The sequence below is a fragment of the Daphnia magna genome, linkage group LG7 (assembly GCF_020631705.1).
Source record: "Daphnia magna isolate NIES linkage group LG7, ASM2063170v1.1, whole genome shotgun sequence".
NCBI lineage: Eukaryota > Metazoa > Arthropoda > Branchiopoda > Diplostraca > Daphniidae > Daphnia > Daphnia magna.
The window spans coordinates 2,076,031-2,093,853 of record NC_059188.1 but is presented as its reverse complement, the minus strand read 5'-3'; the positions used below and the strand labels follow the sequence as shown (position 1 = coordinate 2,093,853).

At 41.6% G+C, this 17,823-nt stretch overlaps 4 protein-coding genes and 1 long non-coding RNA gene across 7 annotated transcripts; 3 read left to right on the top strand and 2 right to left on the bottom strand.

The window, feature by feature from the left end:
- Window positions 1-235: 235 nt before the first annotated feature.
- LOC116926676 lies at window positions 236-991 on the bottom strand. 2 transcript variants are annotated; one of them, XR_006649274.1, is made up of 2 exons: window positions 645-991; window positions 236-572 (listed from the first exon to the last, which is right to left on the bottom strand). It is a non-coding gene; the product is annotated as an uncharacterized LOC116926676 (long non-coding RNA). The 2 variants fall into 2 exon arrangements; XR_006649273.1 differs by having other exon boundaries at window positions 236-569; window positions 645-986.
- A 710-nt stretch (window positions 992-1,701) lies between these two features.
- LOC116926673 (glycerophosphocholine cholinephosphodiesterase ENPP6) lies at window positions 1,702-5,420 on the top strand. Its single transcript, XM_032933606.2, has 10 exons — window positions 1,702-1,955; window positions 2,823-2,952; window positions 3,030-3,175; window positions 3,363-3,543; window positions 3,646-3,781; window positions 3,860-3,899; window positions 3,976-4,073; window positions 4,181-4,345; window positions 4,488-4,608; window positions 4,677-5,420. Exons 2-10 carry the CDS (start codon window positions 2,828-2,830, stop codon window positions 5,024-5,026), a joined length of 1,362 nt encoding a protein of 453 aa, XP_032789497.2. The 5' UTR covers window positions 1,702-1,955; window positions 2,823-2,827; the 3' UTR covers window positions 5,027-5,420.
- Window positions 5,421-5,554: 134 nt separating this feature from the next.
- Window positions 5,555-6,791, top strand: LOC116926674 (zinc finger protein 511). Its single transcript, XM_032933607.2, has 4 exons — window positions 5,555-5,927; window positions 5,982-6,183; window positions 6,242-6,584; window positions 6,679-6,791. Exons 1-3 carry the CDS (start codon window positions 5,746-5,748, stop codon window positions 6,572-6,574), a joined length of 717 nt encoding a protein of 238 aa, XP_032789498.1. The 5' UTR covers window positions 5,555-5,745; the 3' UTR covers window positions 6,575-6,584; window positions 6,679-6,791.
- Window positions 6,792-7,283: 492 nt separating this feature from the next.
- On the top strand, window positions 7,284-15,312 carry LOC116927463 (HEAT repeat-containing protein 5B). 2 transcript variants are annotated; one of them, XM_032934499.2, is made up of 21 exons: window positions 7,284-7,660; window positions 7,725-7,936; window positions 7,995-8,142; window positions 8,203-8,313; window positions 8,371-8,745; window positions 8,807-9,056; window positions 9,128-9,267; window positions 9,330-9,460; window positions 9,526-9,652; window positions 9,717-9,947; window positions 10,080-10,216; window positions 10,319-10,428; window positions 10,493-11,503; window positions 11,574-11,743; window positions 11,808-12,614; window positions 12,674-12,984; window positions 13,053-13,165; window positions 13,239-13,433; window positions 13,497-14,618; window positions 14,683-14,828; window positions 14,910-15,312. In XM_032934499.2, the coding sequence occupies exons 1-21, from the start codon at window positions 7,535-7,537 to the stop codon at window positions 15,081-15,083; spliced, it is 6,147 nt and encodes a 2,048-aa protein (XP_032790390.2). In that variant the 5' UTR covers window positions 7,284-7,534; the 3' UTR covers window positions 15,084-15,312. The 2 variants fall into 2 exon arrangements, with proteins under 2 accessions (XP_032790390.2, XP_032790389.2); XM_032934498.2 differs by having other exon boundaries at window positions 13,050-13,165.
- Window positions 15,236-16,158, bottom strand: LOC116926816 (selenoprotein W-like). The gene is made up of 6 exons (XM_032933744.2): window positions 16,138-16,158; window positions 15,981-16,068; window positions 15,885-15,907; window positions 15,719-15,763; window positions 15,577-15,654; window positions 15,236-15,498 (listed from the first exon to the last, which is right to left on the bottom strand). The coding sequence occupies exons 1-6, from the start codon at window positions 16,156-16,158 to the stop codon at window positions 15,415-15,417; spliced, it is 339 nt and encodes a 112-aa protein (XP_032789635.1). The 3' UTR covers window positions 15,236-15,414.
- Window positions 16,159-17,823: the final 1,665 nt, after the last annotated feature.

Genomic DNA, 17,823 nt, shown 5'->3' with positions numbered 1-17,823 from the left:
AATTTTTGTCTACACAAAATAAATAAAAAACATTAAAAAGTATGGCAAGAAAAATATTTATCACCATGAGGAAAAAACGAATATCTTTGAAAATCACCTCCTCTGGGGGTCAAATAGAAAATCCTCGAGGAACAATCCCGTTTCGACCCCCACAAAATCTTGTCTTAACTCTTCTGTGACCATTTCCTTTTTTTTTTTTTTTCCCCTTTTTCAAATACTTGGTTGCATCCCCAAATTTCTGTATTATTTCAAATTGTATTGTTCATCGTGTGACCATGGAAAAGCATTGTAGGACAATGGAGAATACATGTGACTGTACATAGGATCGTAAAAAAAAAAAAATGGCTGTCTTGAAGTAGTTTCTCTTTTCCCCGAACTTTTCAGGTAGTCTGTCAGATATGAAATCTTTGATACTCGAGGGACTTGCACCGGGTTAAAATTCTGCGTAAGGTAAATGCACTACAGTTGAACCCATGTCTATTTGACTTGGTAAAGTTCACACACATCGCGTCAATCCTTTCCGTTTTGGGTAATGCATTCATACGGTATCGTGATGACATTTATGTAGTCTGCTACAAAGAAAACAACATTAGCACATCGTTTACAAGATAAAATACAGTGGAAAAGAATAAACAATTCCAAACCTTCAAACATTTCGTCAACAGGTAAGCACAATTGTAAAATTTCTTAAAAGAATCGGGTTTTTTTTTCGTTAGTTAATATTTATTCTTATCTATTCATTTTGGATACGATGCTTCCGTTTGAGAACATTTCGTCAGTAAGCCTCTTAATTTACACTGTGCACTATTATTCCAGTCGTGACACGTAATATTATTTTTCAACTCACGTAGATCTGAGACGAGTCGACACAAAAGACTCGGTGTACTGTAAGTGAATTCAAAAACAAACTGTTACCAATCCAGACAATAACGATTTTTCTGTTGTCGTCAAATCACTTTCCCATTCGACTGAGTTTCCTTAATGATCGATGACACCCATCCCCCCCAAAAAAAAAAATGATAAGATCAAATCCGAGTTGTTGCTTGTTAGAAAAAAGAAAAAAATGTGTTTGGTTGGACAAGAGAAAAGCAAAATTTTTTTTGAATATTTACACAAAAATATAACTAGAAATATCACTGTATATCTAATACCAAAATCAGCGCTTTCTTCCCAAACTCCAGTATGTACGGTGGCGGCTGCTTACGTATCGGATAACAGCCGCTTTAGTCAATGATCGTGAACCGCATCGATAAGACGAGTCATGGCAATCTGAAGACGTTTGGTAGTCTTTCACAAGCTTTTTGGGCATTTTCATAAAAAATTCGATGTTAGCGCCATCTTCAAATCTGTTCTAACTGAGACAGATTTTTAAGGATCGAATTCAACAAATTTCTATCGAACGTTACTTGGAAGAACAATTACATCATTTCGAAATTCAAACATCTAATCTAATCTACGCGAAATAACAACTGATGTAATCAATTCAAAACATTTTCTCTTTTCATTTTAACGATGTTGAAAATAGCTGTTGGAACAAATATGTATTTTTATTGTCGTTTGAGAAACTTATCATTTGATGATGTTTACATGTTTATGACCATAATTCTTTTTCTTTTCAAACAGATTTATGACTGTCTTTTTAAGATGTGCCTGTTGCGTTTTCGACTACCGGACGTCAGTTTCAACCGGTAAAGGCGTGCACATACAGCGTCGTTATCTTGCGCGCTCCCGCGGCCACTTCTTTACGTCCGACGCTGCGATAAAATTTTCTTATCCAGTTTCTTGTGAAGCGCCACGCGGTCTGGAAGGTTCCGTTCTACAGTCTTGCCTTCCTGTTGTGCAATTCGACTGAGATCTCAAAGTTTGTGTTCACCTACAAGTTTTGATTTTTTTTTTGTTCGACCAGTAATCACCGATTCGCCAAAACTACGAGTTTGAATCGTCGGTTCATTGAGGTAAAATGCTTATCGCAAATTGCATTCCACAAGTTGAGTCATTGTCACATCATCGTGTTTAGACTTGAAACTGTTACACTCGAAATCCCGTTACGTAAGCGATTGCATTCACGTTTTGCTCTGATTCGATTTACCCTTTATCTAACTTGATTTGATTACGCCAACAAAGGGTTTTTATTTGCTAACTCGTTTGGCCATACATTTCTGTGTGTGGTGTGTTTTGGCCGTCATCCGCTAATTCTATACTTGGATGTCACATTCGGGCTGATGGCTGCAAAGCGGACGAGGTTTCTCTGTGTCAAATGTCAATATTAGCCGCTTTTAATTTGAGCCACCCGGCTCGGACGGAATGTACAATGATGACTCGAGCCCTTCTTCGCGCCGCGCTTAGTCAAACATAGCTCTAAACAAGCCAAAACCACGAAGAGGCTTTTGGCCAGTTTTCCTACTTGGGCCCCGGTTTGTTGAGCGGTCGGCACTATTTATAGCTGGAAGGATATGAAAGACTTTGGCCAGCTCCAACACCTTGATAGAAACTGATTTTCCTTCTTTTAGAACATTTTTTTGTTGTTGTACCCTTCATCTCTGTGTCTTTTTTCGAACCAATAAGAACTGCGGCTAGCAGCCGTTTATATTTACACATAGAGTCAGTGTCCGTGTCGACTGTGATCAATTCTAATCACGACTGGGCAAACGATTGAATCAGAAATTCGACAGTTGTATTAGTATTTCAAAAGCGGTTTGTGCGCAGGATTTATGCTTAGTAGTGGATATTATATCGAATCCAAAGGGCACACGCATTGTTCTTCGCTTTGATTGTATTCAAAATAGCTAAATGGCATTTGTGATATGGCGATCTATTTACAGTCAAAATGCAACGGAGGCTATGGTGTGCCCTGGCTATTCTTTGTTGTTCGGTCGTATGCTCATTCGCAGCACCGGACAAACCGAAAGAGGCGGATCGCAAAGAAAAATTAGTTGTCATTCTTCTCGACGGGTAAGGTTTACAAGGAGGTTCAACGAATTTCACTTGATCTCGTGTGTAACTAAAGATTGTTGCTTAACTCTTTCCAGTTTCCGATGGGACTATGTCGACCAGCAGAAAGATAAGGAGTCTCTGCCCGGTTTCCGTCTACTCCACAAAGAGGGCGTTAGAGCCAAATGGGTGAATCCCATTTTCCCGTCGCTCTCCTACGCTAGTTGGACCACTCTCAGTACAGGTGAACAAACATTAAACAAACTTTTTTTGTTTTGGCGTTCGAGTCATTGCCAGCCCCCGTCACAGCGCAAGTCGCCTGGGGTCATTAAGCCATGTAGACTCGTCTCGAATTCTATCCGACCGAATTATTGGACTATTATCCACGTGACAATTTTCGAGAATAATTAGATAGTTTGAATTCAATTTAGGACTCTATGCTGAAAATCACAATATTATTGGAAACTATTTTCACGACTCGTACCGAAAGGAAACGTTTGAGTTGTTCAACCGAACTCTTACGTCAAACCAGCGCTGGTGGCAAGATGTGGAACCCATATGGACAACAGCCACGCGCAAGGGTCGTAAAGTCGGCACTTTCCTTTGGGCTCGGTAAATCAGTTTACGCTGTCGCAACCCTTTGCTTCTTTTTTTTCTTTTTTTTTTGCTATGCATGTTTTGTTTTTCTAAAACTAAACTTTTGTTCCCCCGTAGAAGCGACATTCCTGTTCGAGGCATTCTACCGCATCAGGCCCAGGGTTTTCAGCTTACCAAAGGTGCCACTAGCCTTGGTGCCAATCTGGATAAAACGATCAAAATGATCAAATCGGAAGGATACGATTTGGTCATGGTAAGTACTTCCGGTGACGAACAGGGGGTTTTTATTTTTCCCGTAAATTTCTTTAGAAAAATGTTTATTCCTGAATAGGTTTACAACGAACACATTGATAACAAGGGACATCAATTCGGTAAGGACATCTTGTTTCCATTAGTCACATTTTCACAAGCAAGGATGATTTATTTTCATTTAAAATTTGGATTTAGGTCCCACTTCACCCGAGTTAATGATAGCCTTGCAAGAAGTGGATGCAGAGCTTTACAAATTTTTAAAAAAGTTAGATGATACAGATCTCGATGAAACGGTAAACAAAAATATATTAAAAGAAGTTGGACCGCACGATTCCGTCAAACTTTGAAATTCTAAATGGCATTTTAGGATATGAATAAATGGATTTTTATTTCATTTTAGGTGAATGTGATGATTGTTTCCGACCATGGGATGACGTCAGGTACACCCCACTCTGGAGCAGAGTACGTCGAGATAGACGATTATCTCGACATGGACGATGTTTCGTATGTCATTGACCGCGCCGCAGTAGCAGCAGTGGCCCCTCTTCCTGGAAAAGCGGATAAGGTGAAACTGTTTTTGCCAACTCATCATTGTAGTGAAATTAAAATCCCTAGATGCAGGTGTGAGAACTCCGCGTTAAACAATTTATCACCAGTTTAAGGAAGTACCTGTAATAGAGTTCTAACGAATAAATGAAATTTGTCAGGTCTACAAGCAACTGAAGCAAATGCGGGGCGTGGATGTTTATCGCCGAGATGATATACCGGATAATTATTACTACAAAAATGGACGCTACGTTCAGGAAATTCTAGTCTGCGCTAAACATGGTAAAATGCCTAGTCATTTCCAAATTGACACAAAGAAGCTGACTAAATTTAAACATTTTTTCATTCAGGATTCGTTATTAGCGGAGCTGACAGTCCGAAACAAATCCCGCGTGATCCTTCCACACCAAGACCAATGATTTGGGGCGGTCTACATGGCTACGACAACACACACCCTGACATGAGAACCATCTTCATGGCCATGGGTCCATCTTTCAAAAAGCATTATCAGGGCGAACCGATTGACTTGGTGGATATCTATCAAATCTATGCTCACGTTCTGGACTTGGAGCCTCAACCGCACAATGGCTCTTGGTCACGCGTTCGATCTTACCTCACCAACAGTGCCTCATTCTCCAAAGTCCTCAGCTGGAATCCAATCCTTATGACTCTGCTGATCCTGCTAAGATATTTTATTTAAATCACTAACGACACCGCGAGTCGAATCAGCAGAACAATAAATTCAGTACTTATTTTCGTTTATTACAAAACAAAAAATTATTCTATTTAAATGCTATGGCAGAGTAAGCTATACTTATAGGTCTGATATCAAAAGGGAACTTCAGTGTAAGACTTAAGAAACACGATGCCTTCGCTAGTTACGCTCATGAATAAGATATACTTATTCGATAGAAGAAATTGTTGAACTAGTCTGTTAATTCATAATGTTACATTGTATTTTGTGGCTTTTTTACCTGACGCATCCCCGTGATTAACATTTCCTGTACATGTGTTCGTTTGAAATTTTTTTAAATCCTTTTTATTGCCTATCCCCATTTCTTAGTGTATAGGCTAATACAGCAGCTTTATAATTCGCTTGATGTCGATTCAACGAAAGCTTTCAATATTCTCCTAATCCTATAACCTCAATTTTCTTAAAGACCCTATTTATTTGATGATGAACGTTCTTTATCGTATTGTTGAGAGCCGACATCTCAGTTCCATGTTTTCTGTGACTGCTTCTCCTAAAACGTGCTATGACGTCAATTTGCAGTGCACAATGCGCACCATCGTTCGTCATTTATTTCCTTTTGTTTACGTGCTGTTTGGCGGCCAACTACGTCAAAACTAAGACTGCTTTTATAGTATTTCCTAATAATCGAAGATATTCATAATATTTTGATTTAGATCACAGTTAAAATGTCCTCCGAAAAAGCTGTTTCCCAGGTAAGTGATATGTGCTGGTTGAAACTCGAAAAGTTCGCTGTTCAGAGAAGATTTATCGATGATGATTACTACAAACCTGGAAACAAGTTGTGTCAAAGTGTTCTGGGTAAAAAGTCAGTAGTCATATTTGACAATGAAGATTTTCTTCATCAACAGTAAGTTGTAAGATTGAAAAGAAGGACAAAGTTTTTAATCTTCTTGCTTTTCAGAACAGAAAAGTTTAGGTGTCATATTCCTGCATGTATGAAAGTTTTTGAAACACTTATCAGTTTTGAAGATCACTATAACACTCATCATCGGTATGTTTGTGAAACATGCCACAAACGTCTTCCATCCCCCCATCTTTTGGATTTACACATATCTGAAACACATGATTCCTACTTTGCAGCCCTGGCAGAAAGAAAACCCATGGTATGCATTTTATAAAAAGGATTTTTTTTTCTATTTTGCCTGAGCATTTTTTTTATAGTTCCAGTGCTTTGTTGAAAGTTGCAATCTAAGATTTTCAAACAAGAAGGAAAGACGCTCACATTGCATTGAAGTACATAAGTTTCCTCCTGATTTCCGCTATGATTCTTCAAAAAATGGAGAAAAGAAAAAGAAAATAGTTCAAACAGATTCTGCAGCAAATACGTCGAAGCCAGGAAGAATGTTGGGATTCGGACATACATCGAACAGGGGTTTCTTTAGGAATAGAGGTCGTGGAGGAATTCATCGGAGTGATAGAAAACCGCGGAGTACAAGTGAAGAGGGAGAGGTGTCGATGGCGGATTTGGAAGATGCGTTGCCATCTATGGAATAACCATTGGCAGGTAGGCTACTAGACCATTAAAAAAAATATTTGTATTTAAAATTACTGGAATACTCAAATAATCAAAAACTGGGTGGTTTTTCCGATTATTTTAGCTGAAACGGTGAATAAAAATGTAGGTCTGGACAAAATAGGCCTGGTGTATTCACAGCAACCTTTGGCATCCTGCCTCGCAACTCAAACAAATATACGATGTTCGAATACTTCACACAAAGTCTTTTACTTTTACTGTACATTCTTATCCATAATTTCAACACCCACAGAAACAGACCGATAAATACTTGCGAGGAAAAAGTAATTTGGTACTCGTGGCACTAGGCACGGGACACAGTTAACCGGAAAATAATGTTAGGAACCGGAATTGGGTGTGTGATTACAACCTGTACTTCAGGCATGCTGGATTGCTGGGATAGCGCGCTAGGCGCTACGTCGTGTCATGTGAAGTGTAAACCAAATTTTGAACTAGTCTAACAAAATTAAGGAGGATAATAACAAACACTACAAACTAGTGAATTCAAAAAATCTTTTGGTTTTCTCCATATAATACGCTAGGAAGTAGAAACTTACATCTCCTATGGATTATGGGTTTATGGCGCAAACGCGCAATGCATGCATTCCTGATCTTCACTGAAGAAGGTAGTTGAGCTACGTGCTAACAACCATAGATGTCGTTATCATCAGAGTTGTATTTATCATATTATATTAGTCTTGTCTGTCTCTGCTTCCAACCTAGAATCCTAGATTCCTATGCTTGCTCTTAATTTTAATTTTAACGATAAAAAAAGTTTACAAATATTTATCATTGACTGGTGGTTAAATGCTTTTTAATGTAGAACACCTAGTAACGAAATTTCATTTCGTCATCTGTCTCGTTCTGAAATTATAATATTTTAAAAGAAACAATTAGTTCATCTGGTAGGCCATTTCAGAGAAGCTGTTGCTCTTTCAATCATGGAAATGAGTCATAGCTTGATTCTCAATGAGGAAGCCCTTTCCAAAATACCTGAAGCAAAAAAATCTCTGTTTGTGTATGAATGGCTACAGTTTCTAGAAAATGTCTTAATAGCAGCCCAAAAGGTAAATTTTATCACTTTCCCTCATCAATCATTTTAATTCATTGGTTTTTTTATCTTCTTCCTAGAATGACATAAAAGATTGCCAGAAAAAAATTGTTGAACAATTAATGGCTCAAATCCATGCAAGCCCAGGACCACCTATACGGCAGCTGATTGGTCAATGCTTAGCAACTCTTTTCAGTGTGGGGGATGCTTTTCTTCTGTTTGATACAATCAATAAGTTGAATGACATATTAAAAAACCGAGATGATTCAGCAGGATTTCTCATGACTCGTTTGTAGGATACTTTACTCAAATTTTAAAAGGTTCTCTGTTTATCATGCAGTTTTATGCAGGGCTTCTATAACCACCCTGGGATGTCTGTATGAAAGACTTGGACGTATGGCTGGTAGGTCCTATGATGAATCTGTCCAAGTATTGCTTAGAGGACTTAAAAACAGTGAATCTCAAACTAGAGCAGAGAGTCTTGTCACCCTAGAAAAGGTAATGCTTGTTTTAAAGTTTATTGGCTTTAAATCTAATAATCTTATATTTTTGGCTTAGTTGTGTTGTGGTATGGGTTCAGCAGCCTCAAATCAACATCGTGATATCTTTAAAACTTGCAAGTTATGTCTGTCCGATAGAAACATGAATGTTCGAGCAGCAGCAGCCAAGGTACATAAAGTTAACCAATCTCCTCCCTTGCCCTGATTAAATAATTGAATCCTTTAGTGCATGTGGGAAGTCATGAAGCATTCATCCAGTATCCTACAGCTTACCGAATTTGAATCCATAGCTGCTCTTAGCTTCCGTGCCCTTGAAGGCTCCAATCATGAGGTTCGATGTGCCGTGGCCCTTTTGCTGGGTAATGCCGCTGCAGCAGCTCTTACGCCACCAAAACCCGGCCCAGCAAGAACTAACTTATCCGCTGCATCAGCCAACCAGGCTGCGGCATCAGCTGCAGCGAAGGTGGCATCAGTAGAAGAAGTATTGGGAGTAATTTCGACGGGTTTTTTGCGTGGAGGTGGAGGCTTCCTAAAAGGAACTGGCGAAATGATTAAAGGACCAGCTGCCACCAGCCGAGAAGTTCGGGTTGGCGTAACGATGGTAATTAATAGTTTCAACTGAGCAAAGGATTTTTCATTTCTATCGCTATTATGTACCCTAGAGCTATGTCGTCATGGTCCAGCAACTTGGTTCTGCTTGGCTGGAACGCCATCTAAATATCATTCTGCAACACTTGCTTGACCTAGCAGCCCAGCCGCGAGCTGCTCCCACTCACGTTGACGCTGTCTATTCTCGTCAGTGTATCACATTTGTGTTTCGTTCACTGCTGGGAAAGATGTTAGGAGAAAAGCAGCAAACCGCTGCATGTAAAGAATTTGCACGCATAATCAACCATCAGATGAATAGCATCGGTAGATCTTGTCATAATTCATCCATAGATAAGTTCTCGGAAAATCCTAATCACGTTCGTCTTTTTCGATAGATCCTAATCCAGAAAATGCCAAAGACAGTAGCACGCAGGAAACAATATTTAGTCAACATCTTCTTGTATGCGCGCTTCAGGAACTTGGCTCGCTTGTCCACAGTCAGGCCAGTTCTGCTTCTACCTTATTGGCCGACCAGGTGAAATGATAGTCGACTGTAAAAAAATTTATTACCCCTATTCATAAACGTTTATATTATAGGGAGCCGGTGTGATCGATTGTGCTATTGCTGTCTTGCTTCATCCATCGCAAGCTGCTCGTCTAGCAGCTGCCTGGAGTCTACAGTCTATGGCAGTGGCCGTTCCTTCGCACCTTACACTACTCATCGACAAGTATTGGATTTTTAGCGTGCGTCGGGCAATTTATTAGCTGCTAATGTTGTCTTTCTACTTGAAAGATGTGTTGATGCCCTGGAAAATCTCCGTAGCACTCCTGAAGCTGTCTCAGGTTATAGCGGTGCTTTGGCTGCACTTATAGCCGGAGTTTCGTCTACCACCCTAGGCATTCCGCATAACCGCGGAAAGGTACAACCATCCGGTCAATAATTTTTCTTTCACCGGTCTTCTAACGTTCAAACAAACGGTTTAGATTGTGTTTAACACTGCAGAGGAGCTTTTAAGAAGTGCGAGTCAAAACAACAGACTTGCGGTTCAGCGAACTCAGGCTGGTTGGTTACTTATCGGTGCTGTCATGACTTTGGGAGTTTCCGTAGTCAGCAGCCTTGTCCCTCGGATGCTACTCCTTTGGCGCAATAGTTTTCCACGTTCAGCCAAAGAGCTGGAATCGGAGAAAGCCCGTGGCGATGCCTTCACCTGGCAGGTACCATAATCTAAGTGTTGTTATTTGATAAGTGTAAATAGCTTGCACAAAGAAACAAGTTAAAAACGTAAAATAATGCGATTATTAGGGTAAAAGACTGCAAAACTCCGATAATTTTATTATTTTCATTAGGTTGCACTTGAAGGTCGTGCGGGTGCCTTATCGTCAATTTGTAGCTTCCTCCGACATTGTCCGCAGTTGGCGACATCTGAGGATATTACCAAGCGTCTAATGGGCCCGCTTGATGCTGCCATCACCATGCTAACAAGGTTTATTTCAAGATACGATGCATACGTTTCACTGATACATATAAGTCACTAAATGGTGTAAATGTTTTCAAACACCTTTTTTTTTTTCTGTATGTGATTTAGCATTGCATCTGTCGTCAAGACGTATGGGCAGCCTCTTAAGGCAGCTTGCGCAATGGTTCGTCTTCGTCTGTACGATGCACTTTCCTTGGTTCCTCCGCAATACTACGAAGGTAGGAATAGATATGTTTCCTTTGACAGCCAATAAAAAAAATTTTAATTCTGCTATTTTTGCAGCAAGCTACACCCAGCTTTTACGTTTGCTCGTTGCCGAGTTTACTTTGGCTGAAAATCCAGCTAATACAACCACATCTTTGTTACAGCAACAGTGCCAACCTGATGGCTCTGCAGTTTTATTACACCCAGACTTGCAAGATTCAGACTACAATCTACTACAACAGCAGTTGTTACCCAACAGCGCCGCTGGTTCAGGAGCCCTTGAACACGATCCATGCTCACTTTACGTGTTAGTGACCGATCGGTCACACGTAGTTGGAAGCGTTCCTGGGCCTCTTCCATTAGGTGTAGCCGTCATCGATGCGTCAATCACCCTCTTTGGGCACGTTTTCCCACGCGTGTTACACAAGCATCGCCTTCAGCTCTTAGTTCACTTTGAAGATAGCATCAAACAGGCCAAAACACGACAAGCAGTTCAAACCAATATTTTTGCGAGTCTGCTCGCAGCACTGCGCAACGTAGCCGAAGCAAAAACTGGGCTCGGTCCTAACGGAGAGGAACTCCGAAAAGGCCTTTCCAATCTCATTCAAGCCGGTCTTATCAATCCCACTTGTCCCGCCCTACGTTGTGCTGCAGCTGAGGCTCTGGGTCGCTTGGCTCAGACAGGGTTAGACCCACGCTTCACAAGTGAGGCTATCCAGACCAGCTTCGAAAAACTGAAGAACAGCCGAGACGCCGCTAGTAGGACAGGACATAGCCTGGCGCTAGGATGTTTACATCGCTACGGTGGAGGCTTGGGGCTCGCCTCATCACAGCAACTCAGTAGTAGTATTTCTATCTTGACAGCGCTCAGCCAAGATACATCGTCAGCAATGGTACAGCAATGGGCGCTACATGCATTGGCATCGATTGGAGAAGCCAGTGGCCCAGTTTTTCGTCCGTTTGCTGATTCGTGTTCCAATATGGCATTGCAATTGTTGATGACGGTACCTTCAACCAACGTCGAAGTGCTCAGGGCGGTAGGCCGTTGCTGTGCAGCATTGGTTAGTGCTTTTGGTCCTGAATTACAAGGCATGTAAAAATAATTCCATTCAACATTCAATTTATGATTATGAATGATTACATTGAATTGTTTGAACAGGAAATAATGGCAATATCATTGCGGCACGTTCCTCTCTATTGTCCGCATGTGCTCTGTTACAGCAACACAGTAGTCCCGTAGTACAATCCGAAGCCATTTTTTGCCTACAGCAGATGCACATGTTTGCGCCGCGTCATGTCAACCTTAGCAAACTTGTTCCTCTTCTTTGCGTAAGTTTAGTCTCCTCATTTCCTTTTATTTTAATTTATTTTAAAATTGTGTTTTGCCCCTTAGCGTTCCATTAGCAGCCAGCATTTGGGTCTACGGCGTGCTGCCGTCTCTTGCCTGCGCCAGTTAGTTCAAAGGGAGGCCAGAGAAGTCTGTGAACATGCCGCTGCGTACGTGACAGAATCAAGCCGTGTGGTTCCCCTTTTCAACGGATCAAAACAAGGACTACCCATGGCGTTGCTTTTCCTTTTGGACAGCGAAGTTGACGTTATGTTGCAGCGACATCTTCGCGATACATTAAATGGCCTACTCACTACCTTAGCCGAACAACAGCTCAGTTCTTGGCTCACGCTGTTTAAAGAAGTGTTGACAACATCGCCTGATACAGCTGCTGCTCCGGTTCCATCCGGACAACATGGGCCATCAGGATTAGGACTTAAAAGTGGATCATCGGCAGCTGATACAGATGGAGATGGGGCGGCTGATGACGATGAAGAGGAGTTTCACGCTAACGGAGATAGCCTTTCACCTACCCCTAGTAGTCGCCCAGCTGGCTTGCCCCCGCCGCGCTGGCCTACTAGGGTATTTGCTGCTCAGTCAACCGGAAAATTGTTGTTGCTCATGCGAGAAAGTACGTCTACGGCTCATTTTGACTTGTCAGCAGCCCGGCAGCTTAGCAGCGCGAATGGTGCTGATTACCTGGTTTTACACCTTTCGGATTTGATTCGGCTAGCGTTTATTGCAGCCACATCAGATTGCGATGCGCTTCGCATGGAAGGTCTTCATCTACTCCAGCTCCTCATTGAATGTTTCGCAAGCCAACAAGAGCCTGAATTTCCCGGTCATTCAATCCTCGAACAATATCAAGCTCAAGTATACGTATTTACGGTTCATATTCTTTAATCCCTACATTTTGTTTTGCGGACAAACAGATAAGTGCCGCCTTAAGACCAGCGTTCAGTGCAGACACAGCCCCAAATGTCACTGCTGCCGCTTGCCATGTTTGCAGTACGTGGATGTGTTGCGGTGTTGCTCAAGATCTATCAGACCTTCGTCGCGTTCAACAGCTTCTTCTCTCAGCATTAAATCGTATCACCGCTGCCCAGCAATGTACTCTTCCCCCACTAAGTGGAATTGGTGGACTTCAACAGCATCGCTTGTATAACGAAAGCGCTGCCACTCTTGAAAATCTATCGGTCCTGAAAGCTTGGGCTGAGGTCTACGTTTCTGCTATGAAAGATAGGTATCGCTAAATCTTTTCGTAATAAATATGTTTTTTTATTTTGATCGATGTCGATGGTTTTGCAGTAGAGTTGCCGAAGGTCGACATCTGCTTTTACCGTTAGTAAAACCTGAATTGGCCGGGTTAGCTCAGTTTTGGCTTGCAGCTCTTAAAGACCACGCTCTCCTGACGCTTCCTCCGGGTGAGTATTTCATCCTACATTTTGCGATGTTCTACAAATTTTGCGCTTTCTAACCCATTTTACCAACGTTTAGAGTTTGGCCCACAGTTGCCACCTGAAGGAGGAACGTTTTATACCCACGATGCAGCAGATCTATCACGACCTTATTACAAGCTCAGCTGGCCACCCCTACTCCAGGCTGCGGCTCTTTGGTTGGGTCACGCCAATAATGCTGGTGAAACTATTGAACCAGATAATGTCTACTCCAATCACTTTTTCCTAGTATTCGGTATTGTCTTGCCATCATATTACGTAAGGTCCAAAATTTATGTGCATCTTGGGTCTGCAATAGGGATTGTGTTGGAAGCTCTGTGTGATCTCAAATCTACTGAACCAGATTCCTCAACGGCGGCTTGTTTATACGCGCTCCAATCACTACTGCACTCTCCAAAAGCTCGTAACACGATGACCTGTCAACCACCGCTAACAGTCGAGGTTTGCAACGTTCTGCATCGAGTTGTGTTAACGAAAAAAGCACCAATTCAACACCAAGCGTTTGAAGTATTGTTGGCACTCGTGCAAGCCACTCACGAGCAAATGAATCGGTTGAGTGATTCTGTCAGTGCAGGTGAAGGTGGCAGCGAAGGAGAGCTGTTACCGGGCACTTCATTAGTTTTCGCGGCTCTTGAAGTCTGCCTATGCCAACTCGTCCAAGTCTATCCCAATATGGACCCCAGTGCCACAAGCAGCACAAAAAGTGTTAGAAGAATAATTGGCATTGGCGGGAAAATAGGGGAGGAATTGGTGGCTGCTGCTCTAGACGTAATGGGACTGCTTCCATCTGTATGTTCACCGCACGGAGCTCTCTCGCTCCTACCGGCGTTGTTGCATCTAGTTACCAACATCTTACAAGAGGCCAGAACACTAGAATCGGCGGCCGTTCAGGCTGCATTACGCTGTTTGAACACCTATTGCAGTCATCCTTTTTCGAAGCTACCGGAAACTGAAGGGCCATATGGCAAACTGCTTCAGAGCTGCGCTGCTCGTCTTCTAGATTGGGGTAAAGCCGGTCAAGAAGAGGATCGTTTAGATCCTCTAGTGCTGTTGAGTGCTGTCTCTGGCATGTTACTTAACGCCCCGTCTGGATTACTATCATGTCCCGCTCTGTTATATCCTTCACTCAACGCTTTCCAGCAGTCACTACAGTCGGCCGACGCTAGACTGAGGCTGCACACCTTAGGACTATTTGGTAATTTACTTCAAGATGCAAATCGCCAGTTAACCTTGCATCCTGAGAATGCAAAGTCAATTCTTCGACCGTTAACACCATATGTCCATGCACTAGCACCAAAAATTGTGGCCCATTTATGTAATCCCACATCTCGCCTCCTTAATTCTCAACAACAATTATTGATGACAATTGAGTCAATCACCTGTGTTGAAGCTCTAACGGCACTTGCAGATGGCGAAAATTGTAAGCTTTTCGATCTCACTTTATCTTGTTGTAGGAAAAGCATTTAATTCTTTACTTTTGTTAGCTCTTCTGGTTCTGCAACTTTTGGTTCCAATTCTCATAAATTGCTTATTGGATCCGATGCAAATGAAAACGTCCAATCCATTGACCAAGACGTTGCACGCCCATGCGTTACAAACTTTGACGCGGATAGGCACCCAGTATCCACAGGTGATGGAAAACTTTAAATGCTAACCATTATCCAATTTTGTTTCAGTAATAGTTTATTGAATTTTTATTTTTATAAAACAGGAGTTTAAATCTCTATTGAGTGTCTTGCCAGAATTGAGAACAAAACTTGAATCAGCTGCAAGAGCAAGCCAGATGGGAGCTATAAATGCTAAACAGGGTGCGATGAACACCACGACAGAAATCAAGGCGGCTCCTACCATTAAACTGAAAACTGATTTCAGCAATTTTAATTAGTTTGTAATTTGGCAGGCTAATCGCCTGGTTTTGTGATCATATTGTGTGACCTGCAAGTCCATTGTATGGATTAAAGGATTGTTTTATGTGTTAGTTCTGGGTTTTCAATATAGCTTACGTGAAGTGTAACTCACATATGTTAAAACACACAGTAATGAGGCAGTTGCAGTTTGTATTTTACCAAGGTTCTTTCAATGAAAAGAGTAAACAATAAACCATCCGAAACTAATTGAACATTTGTTTTTTGATCAGTCTCTTCATTCTTGTCACTAAGATTATCAAAATCACCAGAAAACCCAAACTTTCATGTTGGCTGCTATAGAAGGCAGTTTTATGATCTTTCATCTAAAGCAGCCTTAACACCATCAACAATGGTCTGCATCTTAGCAGCTGAGTCAACAAAGCCATTTCCATTCTTGAATAAAAAAAAATAATTGGACAATTAGTTTGATTCCCCAATTTGTAAGAAACAAGTGTCTGTCGTTTCTCTCACCTTCTTGGAGTGAAGAAGTTTACCACCTACAACTTGCACTTCAAAGTAACCAGTGACTCCAGGAGTGCCTTCTCCTGTCTTCCATTCCAAATTTGCAAGAATGTTAGTATGTATTGATTGGAAATTTTCATGTAAAACTTACAATATCTAGTAGACCTGGGAAGAGTCCTTCAAGCTCCTGTTTGAGCTAATATATATAAAATAATTACTTATTTTCTGCTTGAAACATTACATGGAAATAAGCATCATTATATCTTTTCCATTGTTCCTGATTATTTATTCTGAAAGTTTAAATGAAATGAAATTACCTTGTTGAACTTCCCCCGATAGCCTCAGGCTCCACTGGAAATAAGATGAGAAAATAAGAAATACTTAACAATCTGATAAACATATAGAATGCAAACGCCTATCGCATGGTATGTTTACAAAGAATTTCGTCGACTTAATTTTAATATATTGTAAAACTCGGTATGGATAAGAAATGCGTAAAACCTAACAAGCAAACCATAAAGAAATGCAAATTAATGATAACGACAGAGGTCATACTTACCAATAAATTACACGAATCTGCAATTTGGCCATTTTAAGTTTTTTTTATTTCGACCACTAAATGATCTCGTCCTTAGTAGATCTGAACTGCCGAGCTTGTACAGAATAGAGCAGTAAAACATCCTGCGTTGCGCGTTTTTCACAAATGCGAAAATCTCATTTGTGTCCAAGTTGGTCTGCTCTAGGTAGGGCTCGGCCCCGGTTCTTGAAAACCCGGTTTACCCGCGGTTCGTCGCCAAAAAAAGTCGCCCACGAGCGATCCGGGTAGTCTATTTGCCAAAGTGGGTAGGCTGGGCGGATTTGATGGGCAAACCGGGTATACCCACCGCCATCTTGGAAAATGGCGGCTTGCAAAGCCCCAAGCTAGGGCTCGGCCCCGTGTCCAATGGGTAGGTATTTGGGCGAATGGGTAGGTCTTCTCGGCAAAAATGGATCCGGTGGGTAACGGTTCCTAAGACTTTGTGCCCACTACCTACCCGGGTACCATGTGGGTAACACAATTTCGAAAACCGTTTCCATTACCCGGTTATCCCCGATTTCCTACCCGATTTCTTCCCTGAAATCAAGTGACGCCCTTTGAATTTCCCGCCACAAAAAATTTTTTTTGCTACCCTCCATTTTAATTTAACTTGGGGCTTTACAAGCAGCCATTTTCCAAGATGGTGGTGGGTATACCCGGTTTGCCCATCAGATCCGCCCAGCCTTCCCACTTTGGCAAATAGACTACCCGGATCACTCATGGGCCACTTTTTTGGCGACGAACCGCGGGTAAACCGGGTTTTCGAGAACCGGGGCCGAGCCCTAATCAATAGGATCGCTTAGGCTACTCACCTCAAAATGGCAACCATGTTTATAAAAAAAAGGGGGACAAAAGCTGGAATGACAGCTGGGCCAAACGGCTCACGCTCCAGCGGCATGGCACTGTATGACGCATCTATCATGGAATTGACACGGAATTGAGAGACGGCCAGATTGTCCCTAATTTCCTGTACGTGCTCTATGTTCTTCACCATTGATGAAATAGAAAACACCGAGAATCAATATAGTAATAATAATAAAAACAGACAACAGTTTTTGTTTTTGTTCAGCATCCCCAAACTAACCAAATATCAAGGACATTAGACGTTCACATGGAGGCTTAACCAGGAGTCATCTTGTCTATTTAGTGATAAATACACAAGATACTCCGCAAGCTTCAACTCAACACGTAAACGACTTTTGCCGCCATCTATCTGAATTAGTTCAAAGAAAATTTTTATTTTTTGATCTCATAAAACAAGAAAAAGTCAGAGAATAAATCCAAATGAGTCACCCCAACTACCGTTTGAAGAACAAATCCATACTGAAACTGACCGAATGTCGTGGATGTCATGTAGTTTACGTAAGAGCCCAGCCCAGGAATCACCTCGTAACTCAGTGATGATTTAGGCATTCATGGAATACATAAAGCTGCAACTCCATGAACGCTTCCATCATCACATCAAAACAAGATACTCCCAAAGCCCAGCCCAGGAGTCACCTCGTAACTCAGTGATATGATTTAGGCCTTCATGGAATACATAAAGCTGCAAATCCATGAACGCTTCCATCATCACATCGAAACAAGATACTCCCAAAGCCCAGCCCAGGAGTCACCTCGTAACTCAGTGATGATTTAGGCATTCATGGAATACATAAAGCTGCAAATCCATGAACGCT